This window comes from Geotrypetes seraphini, chromosome 10, assembly GCF_902459505.1.
Source record: "Geotrypetes seraphini chromosome 10, aGeoSer1.1, whole genome shotgun sequence".
NCBI classification, from domain to species: Eukaryota; Metazoa; Chordata; class Amphibia; order Gymnophiona; family Dermophiidae; genus Geotrypetes; species Geotrypetes seraphini.
Window position 1 is genome coordinate 21,667,099 of NC_047093.1, and position 22,043 is coordinate 21,689,141.

The 22,043-nt window shown below is 44.7% G+C and overlaps 1 protein-coding gene across 1 annotated transcript in view; it reads right to left on the bottom strand.

Annotated features, from left to right (window-relative positions):
- Positions 1-384: 384 nt before the first annotated feature.
- The window catches only part of ANKFN1 (ankyrin repeat and fibronectin type III domain containing 1), a 178,829-nt gene continuing 157,170 nt past the window's right edge, over positions 385-22,043 (bottom strand). The window contains exons 11-14 of the mRNA XM_033961956.1: positions 21,536-21,751; positions 17,476-17,642; positions 9,851-10,001; positions 385-576 (exon numbers count right to left, since the gene is read on the bottom strand). Of these exons, the coding sequence (XP_033817847.1) occupies positions 385-576; positions 9,851-10,001; positions 17,476-17,642; positions 21,536-21,751 (726 nt within the window). The remainder of the gene's footprint in view (positions 577-9,850; positions 10,002-17,475; positions 17,643-21,535; positions 21,752-22,043) is intronic.

The following is a 22,043-nucleotide window of genomic DNA, read 5'->3' on the forward strand; positions in this document are numbered from 1 at the left end:
GAGCTTAGGCACTGATGGAATGAGGCATCATGACATCACAATCCGAGCTCTAGAATGTTGCTACTTAGGATTTTATAGTGTTTGAGGCTTGTGCAGATGAGGACGGAGCTTGCAGGAATGGGGCAAGGACAGGAAAAGAACTCGACGGGAAGGGAAAATGAGTTCCCGCGGGAACAGGGGAAAAATTTGGTCCCTGTGTCATTCTCTACTCTGCACACTCTCAGTTTTTATCTTTTCCAGGGCCAGGGGCATAACGCATTCTGTTATAAGGTTATGATTATTCTGTAATGGTGTCGAGTTTGCTAACACAATTAATCAGCCTTTCACTGGGACAAGAAGAACAGGTACAACCTTGTGATTTACAAGGAGCCTGGGCTAACATTTCTAGGAGAAACAAGTTAGTATACCAAGTTCAAACATCTGAAGAGGGAGGTTAAGAAACCCTGAGTGTGGGGTGTAGGGATTATTCTGTCCCGGAGCAGTGCAGACGTCGTCTGAGGCAGGGAGCAGCAGAAGAAAGGAGACATTGTGGCCCAACTCCAGCACCTCGTGTGTGTACAGACGGAAGTGCTTGGCCTGCAGAGGACAGAGAAAATGGGAGACATGTAAACAACATCAAAATGATAGGCAACAACATGCTTAAATTCAAGCCAGGACAGCATCCCTTCAATATTCAGTGGGAGATAGCCAGTTACCTTCTGCTGAGTATCGGGCTCACCGCAGCTGGTGTTTGGCTTATCATTGGGATAAAAGGCTGGTCTATCTTTGGCTGTTTATAGGGTTACCAGATATTCTGTCTGGAAAATCCGGACACTTAGTCCCGCCCCCACCCATCCCCATCCTAGATCCCATCTCAGCCCCGCCTCCAGTCCTGCCCCCCGCTGCCTGCTCTCATTGGGCAGGACATCTGCACATGTGTGGATGCCCTCCTGCACGAAGGAAAATTTTTCAAAACCCGGACAAAGTGCCGGATTTTGAAAAACCATCTGGGGAAATCCGGATGTCTGGTAACCCTCGCTGTTTATTTATTTATTTAGATTTTTATCCCGTCCTCCCAGTAGCTCAGAACGGTCTAACAAGTGAACATACACAATGGAGTGAAATTAGACATATAAGATATACAATAGGTTTAAATATTTGGGCATACAAGACTGTGTAGTAGTTCAAATACAGGGAGTATACAGCCATTAAGAGTAGAGTTTAAGTATAAGTAGTTTAGTTTAGTACAAGTTATTTGAGTTTGGATACAATTTATCAGAGTACAGACTGAGAGAGGGCTGTACTGAGATTTAGGGAGAAGATAGACAGGAGAGAGAAGAGAGAGGTGGGGCTTGAGGGGGGGTGAAGACTGAGGGTGATCTTTAGTTGAAGAGGATGGTTTTTACCATTTTACGGAATGTCAGTAATGAGTTCTGTTGTCTGAGTTGAGGGGGAAGTTGGTTCCAGAGGTGTGGAATGAAGTGGCTGTAGGATCGTTTGCGGGCAGTTTCTGAGAGGAGGGACCTTCCGGGGGGAATGCATAGGCGTATCTCCGATTTTGAGCGGAGGGTGCGGGTGGGGGTGTAGATGGGAAGCTTGGATTTTATGTAGGAGGGGGAGGTGGTATAAAATCTCTTGTGGGCTATTACCAGGGCCTTGAAAGCACAGCGCTGGCTAATTGGGAGCCAGTGTTCGGCGCGGAGTGCTGGGGAGATGGGATCATGGTAGTTGAGGTTGTGTAGGAGGCGGATAGCTGCATTTTGGACCCGTTGGAGGCGTTTGAGATTATTTTTGGTTAGTCCATTAAATAGAGAGTTACAGTAATCCATTCTGGAGAGGACATATGCGTAGAGGAGTTGGGTGAGGTCTGGTGTGGAGATGTAGGGCTTAATCCTTCTCAGTTGGCGAAGGTAGTAGAAGGAGGTGGAGACTACTTGGGATATGTGTGCAGATAGGGATAGCCTTAGCCTTAGCCGGCCAGCCGATGAAAATCGGCTCGGCTGACTAGGTGTGTGCCACCAAACTTTGCTCTGCATATTCAATGCACGCTAACTAGATGGTAAAGGGATACAGTGTGATAGGGTTACCATATTATGGGCCTCAAAACTCCAGACACGTTACCCCGCCTTGTTCTACCTCTGGTCCCACCCCATTCCACCCCCCAGCAAGCCTCCTCTCTTCTTCACCGGTGAGCTCCTGCCGTGTATGGAAGGCCTGGAACATGCGCGGATGTGTGCGATGTCATCCACGCTTGCTCAGAAGATCTCCAGACGCGGCCGGAGCTCATTGGGACCTTCCAAAAGTCGGACAAACTGCCGGGTTTTGGAAAGTCTGTCCGGGCACTTGATTTATGAATAATGACTAACTCCTAATCATCCTGATAAGACCACCAAGTCCTTTTCATTCAGATATGATTATTACTAATCAGATTTAATTGTTTCCCCTACTGATCATTCCTTTTTTGTATTTCTTCCCTTTTTTCCTCTTGTGTGAATAATTTGTTTTGTTTGTCACAGTGGCGTACCTAGGGGGGGGCGGGGGGGGCGGGCCGCCCCGGGTACCAGCCCTAAGGGGGTGTTCCCGGCCTTGCCGTTCAGTCCCCCGCCACCCCCGAAGGACCGCTCGCCCCACTGACCTTCCTGCACCACCTATGAAGCAGCCGCAGCAGGATCGCGAAGTCAGCGTCAGCATCCCTGCGCTGCTTCCTGCGCCGCGATCCCGCCCTTCCTCTGACGTCAGAGGAGGGGCGGGACCGTGGCGCAGGAAGCAGCGCAGGGATCGCTGACGCTGACTTCGCGATCCTGCTGCGGCTGCTTCATAGGTGGTGCGGGGAGGCCAGGTGGGCGAGCGGTCCTTCGGGGTGGGTCGGGGCATCAGGCCTTCAGGGTGGGGCGGGCGGGCAGGCAAGCAGGCTTTCAAGGGGGAGGGGGTGACAGGCAGGCAGGCAGGCCTTCAAGGGGGGACAGGCCTTCGGAGGGGGGGGTGCAGACCTTCAAGGGGTGCAGGCCTTCAAGGGGGGCAGGCAGGCCTTCAGGGGGGTGCAGGCCTTCGGGGGGGGTGTAGGCCTTTGGGGGGGTGCAGACCTTCAAGGGGGTGCAGGCCTTCAAGGGGGGGAACAGGCCTTCAAGGGGGGAAAGGCAGGCAGGCCTTCAAGGGGGGGACAGGCCTACAAGGGGGGGGGACAGGCCTACAAGGGGGGGGACAGGCCTTCAAGGGGGGGTGCAGGCCTTCAAGGGGGGTGCAGGCCTTCAAGGGGGAGACAGGCCTTCAAGGGGGGGAAAGGCAGGCAGGCAGGCCTTAAAGGGGGGACAGGCCTACAAGGGGGGGACAGGCCTACAAGGGGGTGGGACAGGCCTTCAAGGGGGGGACAGGCCTTCGGGGGGTGCAGACCTTCAAGGGAGTGCAGGCCTTCGGGGGGGGGGTGCAGTCCTTCAAGGGGGTGCAAGCCTTCAAGGGGGGGAAAGGCAGGCAGGCAGGCCTTCAAGGGGGGGACAGGCCTACAAGGGGGGGAGAAGCTACAAGGGGGTGGTACAAGCCTTCAAGTGGGGGACAGGCCTTCGGGGGGGGGGTGCAGACCTTCAAGGGAGTGCAGGCCTTCGAGGGGGGACAGGCCTTCAAGGGGGGAAAGGCAGGCAGGCAGGCCTACAAGGGGGGGGGGAGAAGCTACAAGGGGGGGGGACAGGCCTTCAAGTGGGGGACAGGCCTTCGGGGGGGTGCAGGCCTTCGGGGGGTGCAGACCTTCAAGGGGGGGACAGGCAGGCAGGCCTTCAAGGGGGGGACAGGCCTACAAGGGGAAGGGACAGGCCTTCAAGGGGGGACAGGCAGACCTTTAAGGGGGGACAGGCCTTTGGGGGGGGACCATGATTTAGAAGTACACGGAGGGAAGGGGGTGTTCAAAGAGACATGCATATGCCAAACTTTGGGGGGGGGGAAGAAATAATGGGTCTGAAAATAGAGGAGAGGGAGAGAGATGATGGACCATGGGATTTAGGGAGGGAAGGAACAGAAAGGGAGAGAAATTGGACACAAGGGATGGTGTGGAGGAGGGATAGAGATACTGGATAGGAGGGTAATTAGGAAAAGAAACGGAGAGATGGTGGACTCTGGGATGGTGGGGAAGGAGGGAGAGATGCCGGATGAAAGGGTATTTAAGAAAAGGTGGATCTGTGGAGGGAGATGAAAAAAAGGAAAGATACCAGACTTCCTGGGAAGGGAAGGGAAATGGAAAGGGAGGACAGAGTTGGCAGATGGATGGTTAGCATGCAGAAAGAAGGAGACCCTGGCAAGCAAGTTATCAGAAGAAAACCAGAGCCTTGGACCAACAAGATTTGAAATATAACCAGACAACAAAAGGTAGAAAAATTAATTTTATTTTCTGTTTTGTGATTATAACATGTCAGATTTGAAATGTGTATCCTGCCAGAGCTGGTGTTGGACTGCAAACGTGAGCTAGGATTTAACAGAAAGAGGAAAAGTCCTTTTTGTTTCTTTATTTTATTTACACCACAGCGCCAGTGTGGTTAGGAGAAGCCAAAGGGGGTGAAAAAGCTATAAAACCCACCAGGAGTTTTGAAAAAAATCACCCAACTGGGCAGGAAAATCGAATTGAAAAACCAATTCAATAGGGCTGAATCGAATCAAAATTTTTTTTTCCTGTATCTGGCAGCATTAGTTTGCGCTACTGTCTTAGACTTTAGGACCTGGGATTGGGGAGAGATGGCATCCTCAGTACTTTATAATGCAAGTGAAACGAGGATTTGGTCAGACTTTTGAAGGGTCTGCAGAAAAAAAATATTGTATAGGCCGGGGACATGAGACAGCAGGAAATGGGAACTTTTCTTCCTTCTATTTTTGTGAATGGAAAGGCTGAGGATGTCAGAGAGGTCAGTTAAAATATGTGCTTTATAAGAAAATATAATAATGTGTTTTATAAAGTTTATAGCATAGCTGGCCTACCCAGTGAGGTGTTCCTAGTGGTGATGGTGGCAGCGTGTCAATGTGTTGAGAGGAAGAGGTGGTCTGGGAAATTCTGCTGAGCAAACTCCGGGCCCATTTCCACCCCCCAGTTAGTCCACTCCACTCAACTGATTCACACACTGAGTGGGTCTTTGGGTGTTGTTTTGGGATCTCTTCCAGTGGTTTATCTCCTTCTGGTCCAAGGAAGGAAACTTTGTTATCCTTAGCATTGACCTACAGAATATGTTTGTAACAGCGCTGCTTGTGTGGCATTAGGCTATGTAGTGATCGAAAGAAAAAAACAGACCTTTGCACATTTTTGCACTATATGGTGGGTGTATGAGGAGATTCACATTTCCTGCACAGCTAAGTCCATGTGAAGTTACCTTGTGCTGTATTTGACATCTAGCAAGGTCTCTGTTTGAAAGGAAAGATCTAAACTTAAAAATGAAGTGGCCAGAAGTTATGGTAAAAGCAGATAGTGTAGCTGGTTTTAAGAAAGATTTGGACAAATTCCTGGAGGAAAAGTCCATAATCTGTTATTAAGACATGGGGGAAGTGTCTGCTTGCCCTGGATCGGTAGCATGGAATGTTGCTACTCTTTGGGTTTTGACCAGGTATTAGTGTCCTGGATTGGCTACCATGAGAATGGGCTACTGGGCATGATGGACCATTGGTCTGACCCAGTTAGGCTATTCTTATGTTATGTTCTCATCTGTAGGGGCCTTTGTTTTCACTTCTTATTTTAATGTATTTTTTTTCTGGGAACTTATCAGTGTTTTTTATAATGGGAACAAAAATGGAAGAGAATTAATGTGTGTGGAATGGGGGGTAACTAATTTCTTCAGCTAAATAATTCAATCCACTTCAAACAGACATAGGAGAACTGGTGCACCATTCACACACCCTCCAACCAAAAACGTCAAAAGAAAAAAACTGTTCGACAACCTCCTAGCCATTCGAGCTGCAACACTCGACCCCCAACTCTACAACCAATTGATATCAACCATAGACTGCAAAACCTTCAAAAAGAAATAAAAACCCTTCTATTCAAAAAACACATAAAACCGAACTAACTGTCCCAAGCATCACCTGCAACTACTCCATATGTACTTCTAATGTCATGACAATTTAGACATAATTTATGTTATGTTATGTTTGGAATAATGGTTACATATATGAGGTTCAATAAAAGAAAATTTTCACTGCCTGTTTCTATTCTGACCATTTATTCCATTTCATGGTTATTGCAAAAAAAAAAAAAAAAAAAATTTTTTACATGGGGGGGGGGGGGGGGGGGGTGTCAAAAAATGATGGGCCCCGGGTGCCACATACCCTAGGTACGCCACTGGTTTGTCAGTTAGCATTTGTTAACCTATATCAGTGGTTCCCAAACCTGTCCTGGAGGACCCCCAGGCTGGTCAGGTTTTCAGGTTAGCCCTAATGAATATGCATGGAGCAGATTTGCATGCCTGGCACCTCCATTATATGCACTTCTCTCTCATGCATATTCTTTAGGACTATCCTGAAAACCCGACTGGCCTGGAGGTCCTCCAGGACAGGTTTGGGAACCACTGACCTATATTAATATAATTTTTATTATGTACACCACTTAGATATCTGATATGTGGTTTATCAAATTTTACATAAACTTGAAACTTGACAGTCCTCTAAAAAGAGGACATGTCCGGGTTCTCCAGGACTTCTGGTAACCCTACACCAGGGGTGGGTAACTCCGGTCCTCGAGGGCCGGAATACAGTCGGGTTTTCAGGATTTCCCCAATGAATATGCATGAGGTCTATTTGCATGCACTGCTTTCAATGCATATTCATTGGGGAAATCCTGAAAACCCGACTAGTTTCCGGCCCTCAAGGACCGGAGCTGCCCACCCCTGCCCTACACTGTGTGAGCCCTTCCCACCTGCAAAATGGGTGGCGGTAAGGGGCTCACCAGTAATTTCTAAAAATGGCCATGTGCCAATGGCAACATTAATGTGTGACCATTAAAGCAAAAATAGAATATAGGCCATTTTATGGCTTGGTGCATGGGAAAAATTTGCATAAGGGTGTGCTAAGGCTACGTTTTTTGCGGCAGCTTTATGAAAGAACCGATTTCTTGTACTCCCTTCCTTTAAGCTACACTGGTTGCCGATGGAAGCTCGTGTAAAGTTTAAATTCGCCTGCCTCTGTTTTAAAGTTTTCTATGGTCTAACCCCTAAATACATCACTGACCTATTCTCCTTCTCAGCCAACAAACTCAAGAGAAGATCCCACTCGCACTTCGTTTCTCCCCCGGTTAAAGGATGCAAACTAAAAAAACACCATGAGCATCTTCTCTCACATCAGGTTGCTCTATGGGGTAAAGACCTAGAACAACTCCTATTGCCCACCACTTATGAGGTATTCAGGAAACGCCTCAAAACCCACCTATTCCTGAAATACCTAGACAGCTGACCCACTTCCCTCCTTCCCCTCTCTTGCCCTTTCTCCCCATTGTTCCCCACATCCCTTAAGTTAATTCAACTTGTACGTCAACTCAACTTGTACTCCACTAATCTTTTGTAAACCGCATAGAACTTAACGGTATTGCGGTATATAAACTGTTATTATTATTATTATTAAGCCTGAAACTGGGATCCAAATAGGGCAGCCACAATCCCTAGTCGTACTTGTCCAAGTCAATCAGAGCGGGGCTTGATTAGGGGAAGGGAGAGGCAGTTTAAAGACACAGATTCTTTGTTGGAACATATATTTTCTTTTGTGGGAGAAGACAACAATATAAGTTCATTTAATGCATTATTGACTAATTCGGGTGTGAGGCACTCAGACATATATGCTTATATGCAATTAGTTCATTATAATACCACACTGAAAAGGAAGGCTTGACATTGGGAGTGGGATATAGACTGGGAACTTTGTTGGAACATCTGGAAGCTCTACCCTCAATTTCATACTTTAAAAAGATCCTTGATAAGTGGACTGAGGAATTGGGAGTGGAAATTAGTGAGGTAATAATAGAAAAAGCTCTTCAATTAGGTATTTCTTCAATTTCTTGCACTTATTATAGAGAGAGTCTATTTTGAATGGTTATGAGCGCTTATGTTTCTCAAGTTCAGTATTTACATTTTGGTTGTGTTGATACAAGAATATGCCTAAAATGTGGAAAAAATGGATAATACATTGGGTCATGCTTTTTGGTTGTGTCCCAAAATTCAGAAATTTTGGAATGCTGTTTGTGTTTTTCTTGGATCAATTATTTCTAGAATTGTGGTTCCTTCCCCCCAGATGGTATTATTTCTTTAATGGGAAAGGATTTTTAAGAAAGGGGTTAGGGAATTATTTCGCAAATCCTTTATTGTAGGTCAGAAATCTTTATTATTGATTATTTTGCCTTAGTGTTGTTTCGCCCAGGTGTTTGCTACTCGCAGCCCTCACCCTTGGAACCCTTAGACTGCTTTTCTGCCTTTTTATTGGGTCTTTTGAAGTATTTTTGGCAGTTTGGAAGCCAATGAGAATTGATGAATGCCTCAGTAATGTGATCATGTTTTTTCAATGAATAGACGAGTCTCAGAGCTGTATTCTGAATTGTCTGTGGTTGTTTAATCATTATTGCAGGGCAGGGGAGGTAGAGGATGTTGCAATAGTCTAGGATACTTAGGATTAGAGATTGTACTAGGAGCTGAAATTGTGTTTTTTCGAAGAATTTTCAGACTTGTCTAAGGTTTCTCATAACTGCGAAAGATTTCTGTATTGTTTTGTTAATTGGTGGTTGCATGGTGCAGCCTCTGTCAATAGTCATACCTAGAAGTTTTAGGGTGGTTTGCAAAGGGTAGTTGATAGAGTTGATTTCTAAGTTGGTTATGGTTGGGATTTTGTTATTTTCTAGGAGGATGAATTTAGTTTTGTCTGGGTTGAGACAGACATATCCTTGTGTATGTGAAACAAATAACATATAAGTAGCTTCTCCCTAGGGGGAAGTGACAAGGGAGGGTTGGAGCTGGGAAAGCAGCTGCAAGGAAATTTAAGAGGCAGGGCCAAGGCTAGGTTAAGGAGGCCCAGGGGAGGAGAAGGAAGAAGTGACCCCGTTATACTAGGGTTACCAGACGTCCGGATTTCCCCGAACATGTCCTCCTTTTGAGGACATGTCCAGGGGGTCCGGATGGCACTTTGTCTGGGTGTTGGAAAGCTTCCCGACACTTGCGCACGATGTCTTTGTGTTGTGTCCCTGCGTGTGCGGATGCCGTCTGGGGGCGGGGCTGGGGGCAGAAAAGGGTGGGGAAGAGGCAGAACTGGGTAGTTCTGGGGGGGTGTGGCCATGGATCTGGATTTTCCCGAATGAAAATCTGGTAACCCTACATTATACACCTTAACTTACAACTTACAATGCTCCTTGCGACAAGTCACTCAATTGTCCCAAGTTAGGATTACCAGACACCTGGGAAAACCCAGACATGCCCTCTTTTTAGAGGACTGTCTGGGTGCCTGGATGGACTTTCCAAAACCTGGTAGCTTGTCTGAGTTTTGGAAAGCCCTGACCTCCCGTCCGCATCTGGAGGGCCTCTGAGCATTCAAGGATAAGGTCACATGCATCTGTGCAGGCTCGGAGGCCCTCCAGATAAGGCCCGGAGGCCAAAAAAGAAAGATGAAGACCTCTGGGGGCAAGGCTGGAGTCGGAACATGGCGGGCTGGGAGTGGAATGGGGCAGGGCCATGTGTCTAGTTTTCTCTATGGAAAAATCTGGTAACCCTACCCCAGGCACATTAGAGAGATTGTGAGCCCACCAGGACAGACAAGGGAAAAATGCTTGAGTACCTGAAAAAAAAAATGTAAACCATTCTGAGCTCCCCTGGGAGAATGGTATAGAAAATGGAATAAATAAATAAATGGAAAGCAGGATACCACTGGAGTGCTTTACCTGGTGTAAAGGTAGATGGATCTGTTTCATTAGTGCTTTTACCGCCACCTGGATCTCATAGAGAAGGGGCTGGTTGTAGCCGTCCAATGCCAGATCCAGATTTTCCACTGATTCTGAGGCAGTCAGACTTTGGATCCATTCCCACTCGTCTCTGCCCGTGGAGTCAAGTTAGAAAGATAACACAAGCTCAGTGCACAGCCATGGTTGTAAGCATTCCAGGTCTGTTATCTACTGCATCACCAGGAGACGTCCAATGTAAATGTTTATAAGTGCACTAATTGATTAAAAATAGCTCTCATGCATGCCCTTGAAGCAATAAGAATGCCAGGCTTTTTCCATCTATAATTTTCTCGGCAGCCAGCATGAAGAGCATCATCGGAGACCTTTTCTCAGATCTCTCTTTCTTTTTAAAGGCAGAATAGGTGTGTGTTTCAGAAGGTGATATCTCATATAGTATATAATATTGTATTTATTAATATTATTATTTTTTTTTTTACTGCTTCTCTCTTTGTGGGGGGGGAAAAAAGGTTACAGCTTGCCAATAGCAACGACCAGAAGAAATGGATGAACTGAAAAACATGCCATAAGGTTTGGTTTTTATTAAGGTACATTCACTTTTGCACTTAGGGCCAAATTCTATATATGGTGTCCAAAAATTTGGCACTGACTAAGAATGGCGTGTAGTGTGATTCTATGAAAGTTATGTGTACCTTATTGAATCATGCTAAGCAACAGTGCGTGATGTAACTTATAGGCACACCCATTATGGCAAAGGAAAACCAAGCCTAAATACCTGTATCTAACTTGTGCATGCATCGGGCATATTCTATAACTGTGGTAAATTTTAGAAACACCCATAATCCACCCATGCTCCTCCCCTGGCCATGCGTCCTTTTCAGAATCATACACTAGAACTGGCATGCAACATAAGAACAGCCATAAGACCAATAGTCCATCAAGTCCAGTAGCCTGTCTTCATGGTGGCCAACCCAAGTCACTAATACCTGGCAAAAAAACAAAGAGTAGCAACATTCCAAACAGAATCCCAAAGAATAGCAAGATTCCAGAATCCCAAATAGTAGGAACATTCCAAACAGAATCCCAAAGAAGAGCAAAATTCCAGAACCCCAAAGAGTAGCATCATTCCATGCTACCGATCCAGGGCAAGCAGTGGCTTCCCCCATGGCTTTCTCAATAAGAGACTATAGATTTTTCCTCCAGGAATTTGTCCAAACCTTTCTTAAAACCAGCTACGCTATCCGCTCTTACCACAACCTCTGGCAACGCGTTCCAGAGCTTAACTATTCTCTGAGTGAAAAAAAATTTCCTCCTATTGGTTTTAAAAGTATTTCCCTGTAACTTCATCGCGTGTCTCCTAGTCTTTGTAATTTTTGAGGGAGTGAAAAATCGATCCACATGTACCCGTTCTACTCCACTCAGGGTTTTGTAGACTTCAATCCTATCTCCCCTCAGCCGTCTCTTTTCCAAGCTGAAGAGCCCTAACTTTTTTAGTCTTTCCTCGTACAAGAGGCATTCCATCCCCTTTATCATCTTGGTCGCTGTTCTTTGAACCTATCAAGTAGTGCATGTAACTTTTAATTAGTATCAGTTAGCCTCAATTATGAGACATTAATTGCCTATAGTTGGTGCCAATTTGCACACACAACACAGGGCACTATATACAAAATTTGGGGGTTGATGTGCTTTAATGCAGGAAATTAATATGCATCAAGCGCAAAACTGATATGCTACCTAGCGGGGAGGTTGTCCAGCATGTAACCTTCAGATACCGCATTAAAATGACTAGTAGCATACAGTTCTTAGTTTGCCGTTAGCACACAAGCACTTAGGGATGGATTCTATGAATGCCATTGAAAAATGGGCCCCCAATATAACAACTGGGTGAAATTCAAACAGAAAAAGTTCCCAAAATACTGTGAACTAACAAAAAACAAAAAAGGAAACAAAAAACAAAATGAAAATGCCTTTAAACTACGAAGGTGCTCAGAACCATTGCATGGTAAGAAAGTGACCAAACCAGGGCAGTCCTGTAAGGACTTTCAAAGAGTCTATCATAGCACCATCCTAAAATGGTAGAATGGTATTTAAATTTTGGTGAGTGTCTTTTTTTACTATTTTTCTTTTTTTCTACTAAATGTCCATTTAAAATGTCCAATATTTAAGTGAAAACTATGATCCTCAAAATAAGCAAAACTTAGTTGTGAAAGTTTAGGAAGCCAACTTGCTATAGCAGGTACAGGTGGGTCCTAATGCGTTTCGCCGACAGGCTTCTTCAGAGAACCCCCCATGCTGGATGAAACATCAAGTTCAACAACTTCCTGAATCTTCACTTCTGAACCGATTGCATTTCCTGTTTCCAGGAAATGCAGGACAATTGATTTGGTATATTTATTATTTATTTATTTAAAAGATTTCTTAACCGCCTATAACTAGGCGGTTTTACAAAAAATCAGTTATATAAAAAACATACAAAACAATAAATACAGTAATTCCATTATTTACGGCACTCAACAATGTATCAATGTAAGATCGTTCATAACCCGGGACAGACATTTATTGAAATGCTTCTACAAATAATGTAGTTTTTAGGAGTTTCTTAAACTCCTGAAAATCTACAAGAGCTTTTAGCGGCCCAGTCAACTTATTCCACAGCGTTACTCCCATGAAAGCGATGGCGGAAGACCTAGTACTCTCACAGTGCGCTGCTGAGAAGTCCACCGGCGACAATTGCACTACCCCCTCAGATCGCAATGCTCTGAGTGGCCTATAAAGTGCCATAGCCTGTGGCAGATAACATGGGATCCCTTGGTAAATGACCTTAAACACCAACACTATTGTCTTAAAGATAATACGTGATCATACAGGCCGCCAATGAAATTTTTTCAATCACGGTGGTACATGGTCGAATTTTCTTAAACCACAAATCTACCGTGCAACAGCATTTTGAATCATCTGCATGTGTATATAAATAGGATGATCAATGTGCCAGTAATGTAAGTAGGATGATTGATTATGGCATAATCACACCAGTATTAATAACTCTGTATTATAACACCACCACATACCTCTGTGTATTTCAGTATAGAGTCCATGTATTATAACACCTCACAGAAGCTCTTTGTAACATCTCTACAGAAGCTCATGTAGCGTAACACACCTTTACAGAAGCTCATGTAAACCGCTCTGAAGTGACTCCCAGTCATTAGTAATGGTATAGAACTCTCAATAAACATAAACATGGGGGAAGCCCTTGCTTGACCTGGGATTGATAGCATGGAATCTTGCTATTCTTTGATATTCTGCATGGAATCTTGATACTCTTGGGATTCCGCATGGAATGTTGCTACTATTTGGGTTTCTGCCATGTAGTTGTGACTTGGATTGGCCATTTTGGAAACAGGATACTGGGCTTGATGGACCCATTGGTCTGACCCAGTATGGCCATTCTTATGATTCCTGCACCTTAATTTTGGGCAACTTAACTTTGGGCTGGTGCCTATTTTAGGCATCGTGTACAACTCTTTTGAATGCCCCTGACATGCCCATGCCCCTGAAGTGCCCATGGCTCACCCCTGACATGCCCATGGCTCTCCCATGCTCTCGCCAGGACCGGATGGTATAGATCCCAGGGTACTAAAAGAACTCAGACATGAAATTGCTGACCTGCTGTCTGTAGTACCTGAAGATTGGAGGGTAGCCAATATTACGCCAATTTTTAAAAAGGGCTCCAGGGGAGATCCAGGAAATTACAGACCGGTAAGCCTCACTTCAGTGCCGGGCAAAATGGTAGAAATGATTATAAAAAATAAAATTGTGGAGCTCATAGACAAACATGATTTAATGAGACGGAGTCAGTATGGGTTCAGCCGAGGGAGATCTTGCCTCACCAATTTGCTTGACTTCTTTGAAGGTGTGAATAAACATGTGGATAAAGGTAAGTCGGTTGATATAGTGTATCTGGATTTTCAGAAAGCTTTTGATAAAGTTCCTCACGAGAGGCTCCTGAGAAAATTGAAGTATCATGGGATAGATGGCAAAGTTTAATTGTGGATTAGGAATTGGTTATCAGATAGAAAACAGAGGGTAGGGTTAAATGGCCATTTTTCTCAATGGAGAAGAGTAAACAGTTAAGTGCCACAGGGGTCTGTACTAGGACCGATGCTATTTAACTTATTTATAAATGATCTGGAAATTAGAACGATGAGTGAGGTGATTAAATTTGCAGATGACACTAAACTGTTCAAAGTTGTTAAAACGCATGCGGATTGTGAAAAATTGCAGGCGAACCTTAGGAAATTGGAAGACTGGGCATCCAAATGGCAGATGAAATTTAATGTGGACAAGTGCAAAGTGATGCACATTGGGAAGAATAACCTGAATCACAGTTACCGGATGCTAGGGTCCACCTTGGGGATTAGCACCCAAGAAAAGGATCTGGGTATCATCACAGACAATACGACGAAACCTTCCGCCCAATGTATGGTGGCAGCCAAAAAAGTAAACAGGATGCTAGGAATTATTAAAAAAGGGATGGTTAACAAAACTAAGAATGTTATAATGCCTCTGTATCGCTCCATGATGCGACCTCATCTGGAGTACTGCCTTCAGTTCTGGTCTCCTTATCTCAAGAAATAGTGGCACGAGAAAAGATTCAAAGAAGAGCGACCAAGATGGTAAAGGGGATGGTATGAGGAAAGACTAAAACGGTTAGGGCTCTTCAGCTTGGAAAAGAGATAGCTGAGGGAAGATATGATTGAAGTCTACAAAATCCTGAGTGGAGTAGAACGGGTACAAGTGGATCGATTTTTCACTCCGTCAAAAATGACAAAGACTAGGAGACACGTGATGAAGTTACAGGGAAATACTTTTATAACCAATAGGAGGAAATATTTTTTCACTCAGAGAATAGTTAAGCTCTGGAACGCGTTGCCAGAGGTTGTAGTAAGAGCGGATAGCGTAGCTGGTTTTAAGAAAGGTTTGGACAAGTTCCTGGAGGAAAAATCCATAGTCTGTTATTGAGAAAGACATGGGGGGAAGCCACTGCTTGCCCTGTATCGGTAGCATGGAATATTGCTACTCTTTGGGATTCTAGAATCTTGTTACGCTCTGGGATTCCGGAATCTTGCTATTCTTTGAGATTCTGTATGGAATGTTGCTACTCTTTGGGGTTCTAGAATCTTGTTACGCTCTGGGATTCCGGAATCTTGCTATTCTTTGAGATTCTGTATGGAATGTTGCTTTTCTTTGGGATTCTAGAATCTTGTTACGCTCTGGGATTCCGGAATCTTGCTATTCTTTGAGATTTTGTAAGGAATGTTGCTACTCCTTGGGTTTTGGCCAGGTACTAGGGATCTGGATTGGCCACCGTGAGAATGGGCTACTGGCTTGATGGACCATTGGTCTGACCCAGTAAGGCTATTATATGTTCTTATGTTCTTTTGTTGTGCACAATAGGGATTATAGAACACGATGTCCAATGTGTGTGCAAATCCCAATTGTTGGCACTTAACGTAAATAATTGGCTGTTAGTGGCCAAATATTGCTTGCCAAAGGCTTGTTTGACAATTAAGTTGTGCGCCCTTCTTGGGATATATAAAATCTGGGGATTAGTGCTTCTTATTCAGGAGGCAGTACACGATTCTGCTCTAACTGGGTGGCCGTTAGTTTGCCTTAAGTACAGCATGTTCAATGACAAACACTTCCCACGCCATTTCTCCATCTATGCCCTGCCCAGTTTTGTCCCTTCCAAAAAATTGCCTATATCACATGACTTATGGTGCACTAAGGGGAAAATTTCTATAATGGACACCTAAAGTTAAGCGTCCACAATTTGGATTCCCAGCAACTTAGACGTCCAAATAAATTGAATAAGCACAATTGACGACTTTAACAAGCAATAATTGAATGTTAGACATCCAAAGGCTGTGTGCAATTCATAAAATAGGCATCCAGAATTACAGTGCCTAGTGGGATAGGCATGGGCTGAGCGTGATTCTCTATTGTGCATCTATGCTTAATAGAATCGCGCTGAGCGTTGTGCTGCTTGATGTCTATACGATGCCTAACTTTTAGACATCCTTTATAGAATTTACCCCTAAGGGCCTATAAAGGCACCTGACTCCTAGGCGCTGTTATGCACGATGGTCAATCACTTGCTAGGTGTCGTTTATAGAATTGCGCCTAGCGATGCATAAGTGGTCTTAGGCACCGGTAGGCATTAATACTTTAGGCGTACTCCCATTTAGGACAGAGTTTTCATGGCCTAAATGAATGCACCAATGTTAGGCACCTCCTGGCGCCTAAGTCAAACGATGCCTAAAAATCTACCCTGAATCTGCCCCTAACTATGCCAACTTTCTGGTAGGTGTCTCAGTGTAGACGCTTACCTCAAAGTTAGGCATCTACCAGCTAATTGTAAGCCCCCACCTGGAATACTGCGTCCAGCACTGGTCGCCGTACATGAAGAAGGACACGGTACTACTCGAAAGGGTCCGGAGAAGAGCGACTGAAATGGTTAAGGGGCTGGAGGAGTTGCCGTACGGTGAGAGATTAGAGAAACTGGGCCTCTTGTTCCTTGAAAAGAGGAGACTGAGAGGGGACGTGATCGAAACATTCAAGATAATGAAGGGAATAGACTTAGTAGATAAAGACAGGTAGGGAGAATGAGAGGGCACTCTCTAAAGTTAAAAGGGGGTAGATTCCGTACGAACGTAAGGAAGTTCTTCTTCACCCAGAGAGTGGTAGAGAACTGGAACGCTCTTCCGGAGTCTATCATAGGGGAAAACACCCTCCAGGGATTCAAGATAAAGTTAGACAAGTTCCTGGTGAACTAGAGCGTACACAGGTAGGGCTAGTCTCAGTTAGGGCGCCGATCTTTGACCAGAGGGCTGCCGCATGAGTGGACTGCTGAGCATGATAGACCACTGGTCTGACCCAGCAGCGGCAATTCTTATGCTTTCACTTGGCTGGGAGGGTGTAGATGGGCTGGAGTAAGTCTTAACAGAGATTTCGGCAGTTAGAACCCAAGCACAGTACCGGGTAAAGCTTTGGATTCTTGCCCAGAAATAGCTAAGAAGAAAAATTAAAAAAAAAAAAAAAAAATTTAAATTGAATCAGGTTGGGCAGACTGGATGGACCATTCGGGTCTTTATCTGCCGTCATCTACTATGTTACTATGTCACTTATTAGCTCTGATTGGCCAATTAAGAAAATTAAATTAGATGGCTCAATCGGCTAGGTGTGCTGAGCTAGGTGTCCAACTTTAGGCGTCATTTATAGAATCAGAGCTTAATTGTAAATATACCGCATTAGATGTGCTAAGACCCATCTGGGTACCCAGGTAATTCCTATCTGTCACTCCAGACCAAGATGTTGAGTGTCTGCATCTGTATAGGGGCTGACACTGAATATCAGGGTCCAATTCAGTTGGCGGTTGCCAGTTGAATATTGACCTCCTCATTTTTAAGCACGGAGCAACCTCTTTCAAAGGTTATTGGCCACTAGATCTTGCATTTTCATTGTAAATCTGTATACTATAAGAACACTTCCTGATGTTAATCACTTTGTAGTAAGACACTTGAACTAAAGAATCCAAAAATACTTACTTGGAAACGTTAGCATTATCTCGTATTTTAACATGGCAGAGGACATTTGGGAGTCTTTGGGATACCAGGACTTTGATTTGATCTACTGAACTGCACAACTTCAAGTAACCCAAGTACAGCCCTGGAACAAGGCGCTGATGACTTCGTTTTTGATAGGACAGGATTTCCTAGAAATAAATGGGAAAAAGGGCCTGATTTTTTTATCGGCTGGGTACACATGTCCTGTCTCACTTCAAGAAGAACATCCTTGATAATGGCATATGCTTCGGAAATTAGTAGCTAGGGTGCTGGAAGAACACATACTCGTGAATTCTGGCAAAGGACAAAAATGTCTATTATTTGATGAGAGTGTCCAACACAGGCTATATACATCTACTCCATTCATTATTCATAAAGCTCTATTAATTATGCATTCATATTTAAATCCCAAAAAATAATAAATCATCTACATATCTATTCAGATGGTTAACAAATTAGGAATGGGGGTGGGTGGGTGAGAGTGGTTGACAAAAATGACTGAAGGGAGAAAATGGGGATACAAAGTCATGCAGCTGTGAAAATTCGGCCTATAATTTTATGACTTCATTGATATCTGTAGATATCACTGTAGAATTGCTCAACCAGCTAAATGCTCCATTCAGATGGCCTAGGAAAAAGGATTAACATTTTGTACCTCACCACAGTGGCCTAAACTGGATAAGGTACTGGCCTAGTTCTAATCCTGGGATTGTGGGTTCAAGTTCCATCTGGGGTGTGTCCTGTGGCAAGTTTTGTTTTCTGAGATCCACTTTAGACCAGCCTCCCTTCAAGTTTCAAATTTATTAAAAAATTTCATTATTCGCCTAATCAAGGCGATGTACATTGCTAAAATAATTTATAACAACAAATAAGGGTATAATACAAGTGCTACAAACATAGCTTATGGGACTAACAGAACCACTAGGAAAGGCAGGAATAGAAATACAGTAATTGACAGCATATGAGACAATTAGAGAAACCAATAAAAGCAAGGGTTTAAAAGAAGTCAGGAATCTAAAGTTGGGCTAAAAAAAAAAAAATCGGGAATCTGAAGTGAGGTGTGCGGTCTTGACTATGGAATGACCTCACTGAAACAACCAGAACGGAACCCAACTACACCACATTCCGGAAAAAACTGAAAACCTACCTCTTTGATACTTGAACATCTCAGATCTTCCTTTGCCCAAATGTTCCCCCCCTTTCTCCTCCCCTTCCCACCCTGCCTCTCTCCGCTTCCTCTCACTTCTCTTTATAAGTCGCCTTGAGCCTGCTTAGGTATGTGGGACGCAGAAATAGAAGATTAGATTAGATCTAACGGTCAAAAGCTGCTTTAAAAAGAAAGCATTGTAACTTGCCCTTGAATCAATCTATATGTCTTTCTTCCCCTAGATAAATAGGTAAGGAATTCCACAGTTGAGGAGCCGTGACTGAAAAAATGTATTGTCGATGTGTATTAATGGATTTAAGTGATGGAACGGTCAATAAATGTTGATCACTGGAACGAAGTGTTCTGGTGGGGAAGTAGGAGATCAGAACCCTATCAATGAAGGCTGGGACTTTGTAAAGCAATGATTTATGGGTTAATAGACATATTTTATAATTTATTCGATGTGATACCGGGAGCCAGTGAGATTTTTTGAGAAGTGGGGAGACGTGATCGAATTTCTTTGCTCTCATGATCATTTTAATATAGGCAGTTTGGATTAGTTGGAGGCGTCTTATCTCCTTTTGAGCAATACCCTGAATCAATTTTAGAGATAATAATAATAATAATAATTTTATTCTTATATACCGCCATACCCAACGAGTTCTAGGCAGTTTCCATCAATTACATTAGGATCCGCGTTGACATGCAGATTTACAACAATTTATCAGATTTACAACAAATTTAGCCGAACTTGGCAGATGAAGAAGAAAAGAGGGTAGAAGAAAGGGTAGAAAGAAGCTATGATAAAGGAGGAGAAGAGCAGAGCGAGGGGCCAGGGGATTGCCGGAAGGGGGGAACGCTTAAGGGACTTGTTTGCTGAATAGGTAAGTTTTGAGTAATTTTCTGAAGCCGAGGTAGGTGGGGGCCTCGAGTATCATTTGGGCTAGCCATGGGTTCAACTTGGCTGCTTGGAAGGTGAAGGTTTTGTCTAGGAATCTTTTGAGATGACAACGCTTTAGCGAAGGGAAGGCGAACAGTTGAATTCTGCGGGATGACCAACGAGTGGATCAATAAGTTAAGCGATTTGGCTTCTAACCATTTAGAGACCAAAAGAGGACAGATTCAGACGTAAACTCCGCAAAAACGTTTTCAAGGAAAGGGTGGTGAGTGCTTGGAACGGCCTCCTGGTAGAGGTGGTGTAGACAAAAAGTGTATCTGAATTGAAGACAGCTTGGGAGAAGTATGTTTAGGGTTACCAGACGTTCGGATTTTCCCGGACATGTCCTCCTTTTGAGGACATGTCTGGGGGGGGGCCAGACGGCTTTTCGAAACCTGCCACTTTGTCCGGGTTTTGAAAAGCTGTGTCGGGCAGGGAGGAAGTCCGCGCGTGTGCGGCCGTCACGCGATGATGTCACGCGCATGTGCACGTGATGTCATAACGTAGTGTCCGCGCATGTGCGGACTTCCTCCCTGCCTGACAAGAGCAGGCAGTGGGGCTGGGGCTAGGGTGGGCTTGGGGTGGGATTAGGGCGGGGGTGGGCATAACTAGGTGGGCCTGTGGGCGGGGCTAGGGGTCCGGATTTTCCAAAAGGAAAATCTGGCAACCCTAAGTATGTTGGATCTCTAAGGGAGCGGAGGGGATAGTCGATGGCCTGGTTAGGCAGACTAGCTAGGCCCGTGGAGGGGCATATTCGAAAGGGACGTCTAAGTCCGTTTACGTCCATTTCGCAAGTCGTCCAAAGTCAAAAAGTGCCTAAGTCCCATTTTCGAAAGAGACGTCCAACTTCTTTTGACTTTCGAAAATCGTCCATATTAGACGTCCTGCAGATCTGATCTAAAACGTCTATCCATTTTCGTCCAAATGTCCGTCCAAGTCAAAAACGTCTAGAACAAGCCCTGTTGGACGTGAAAGGGGCCTGCAAAGTGAGTGACAGAACACCCAGACAGGGCACCTAAATAGTGGGGTACCTTACAGGGCACTGCTGTGAACTTCACAAACAGGATGCCATGGCTCCTCCTCACTACAGCTCCCTTATAGGTGACGGTGAGCCCCCCAAACCACCTCCAGAATCCCCTAGACCCACTTATCTACCATCCCTATAGCCCTTATGGATGCAGGAGCCACTTATATGCCAGTACAAAAGGGTTTTGGGGGTATATAGGGGAGTCCACATGTTTCAATATCAATACAGTGATTACAGGGGCTTATGGGCATGGGTCCATCTCTCTATGGGTCCCAAACCCACCCCTAAGATGACTTAAGCTGGCTCTGGGCTGGACGACTAGGCTTTCCTATGCTAGACAGCCAGGTGATGATGGTCTGGAGGCTGAAATTTGAAGTTATGATTAAAATTTTTATTGGGGTGGGGTGTGTTGGTGATCACTGGGGTAGTGTGTGGGGGTCTGTGTTATGTGTATTCAGTGATTATCTGGTGAGTTTAAGTGGGTTTTAGTGACTTAGACCATGTTTTAGATGGTCTAAGTCAAAACGTCCAAGTTTCCTCTAGGCTCTGTTTAACCTTCGGTTATACATGCTGTATGACTAAGTCTAAGCCGGCCCACGTCCCGCCCAACTCCCGCCCTCGACACGCCTCCCGAAACGCCCCGTTTAGCTTTGGACGTTGAGCGGCACTATGAAGGCCTAAGTCGTTTAGAAATACGTCCAAAACCCGGTTTGATTATCGGCACTTGGACGTTTTAGAGAAATGTTCGTCCAAGTGCCGACTTAGGCCGGTTTTGGGACGTTTTTCTCTTTCGATTATGAGCCCCATACGGTCTTTGCTTTCATTTTCTCTGTTTCTGATTTGGTTTAAAACAAAAACCGGATTTTCATAAGCAGCTGGCCATTTTCACAGACACATTTTGACAACATTAAATCCCTGTGAAAAGCACTACCTGAATAGTTATGAGCAAAATGTCTAAGGCCGTTGGCTCTTCAGGCGTCGAGAGCGATTTTCGCTGGCTCTGTAGCTTCGATATCTGCATCCATTTACCATTAAAGAACGAGTACAGAGTTTCCACTTCTCTTATTGTAACTATAAGGATGTTGCCGTGTCTGTCCTTGATGGGTTCATAATACACTTTGCCCAAGTTGTGAGTGCCAAGGAGGTTCTGGAAAACAAGCAGATCATTCCCGGTGATAATGAGGAAATAAGCATACAAAATAGTCCTTGCGTATCACATACCTCTCAGCCTGCCAAAAGCCTAACTGTGGCACATTGTTCTTCATTCCCAAAGAGCTGGAGACTCGACATTCAGTATGAAACCAAAAATAGCAGAGGCAGGCTGAAATAATGGCAGAAGCGTCAGGTGAAAGTCTAAGGACCCAGCTCAAACCTGCTTCTGTGTTTTTACTGGACTGCCAGTTCCAAAGGCCACTTTCTTCTGGAAAAGTAGATGACTC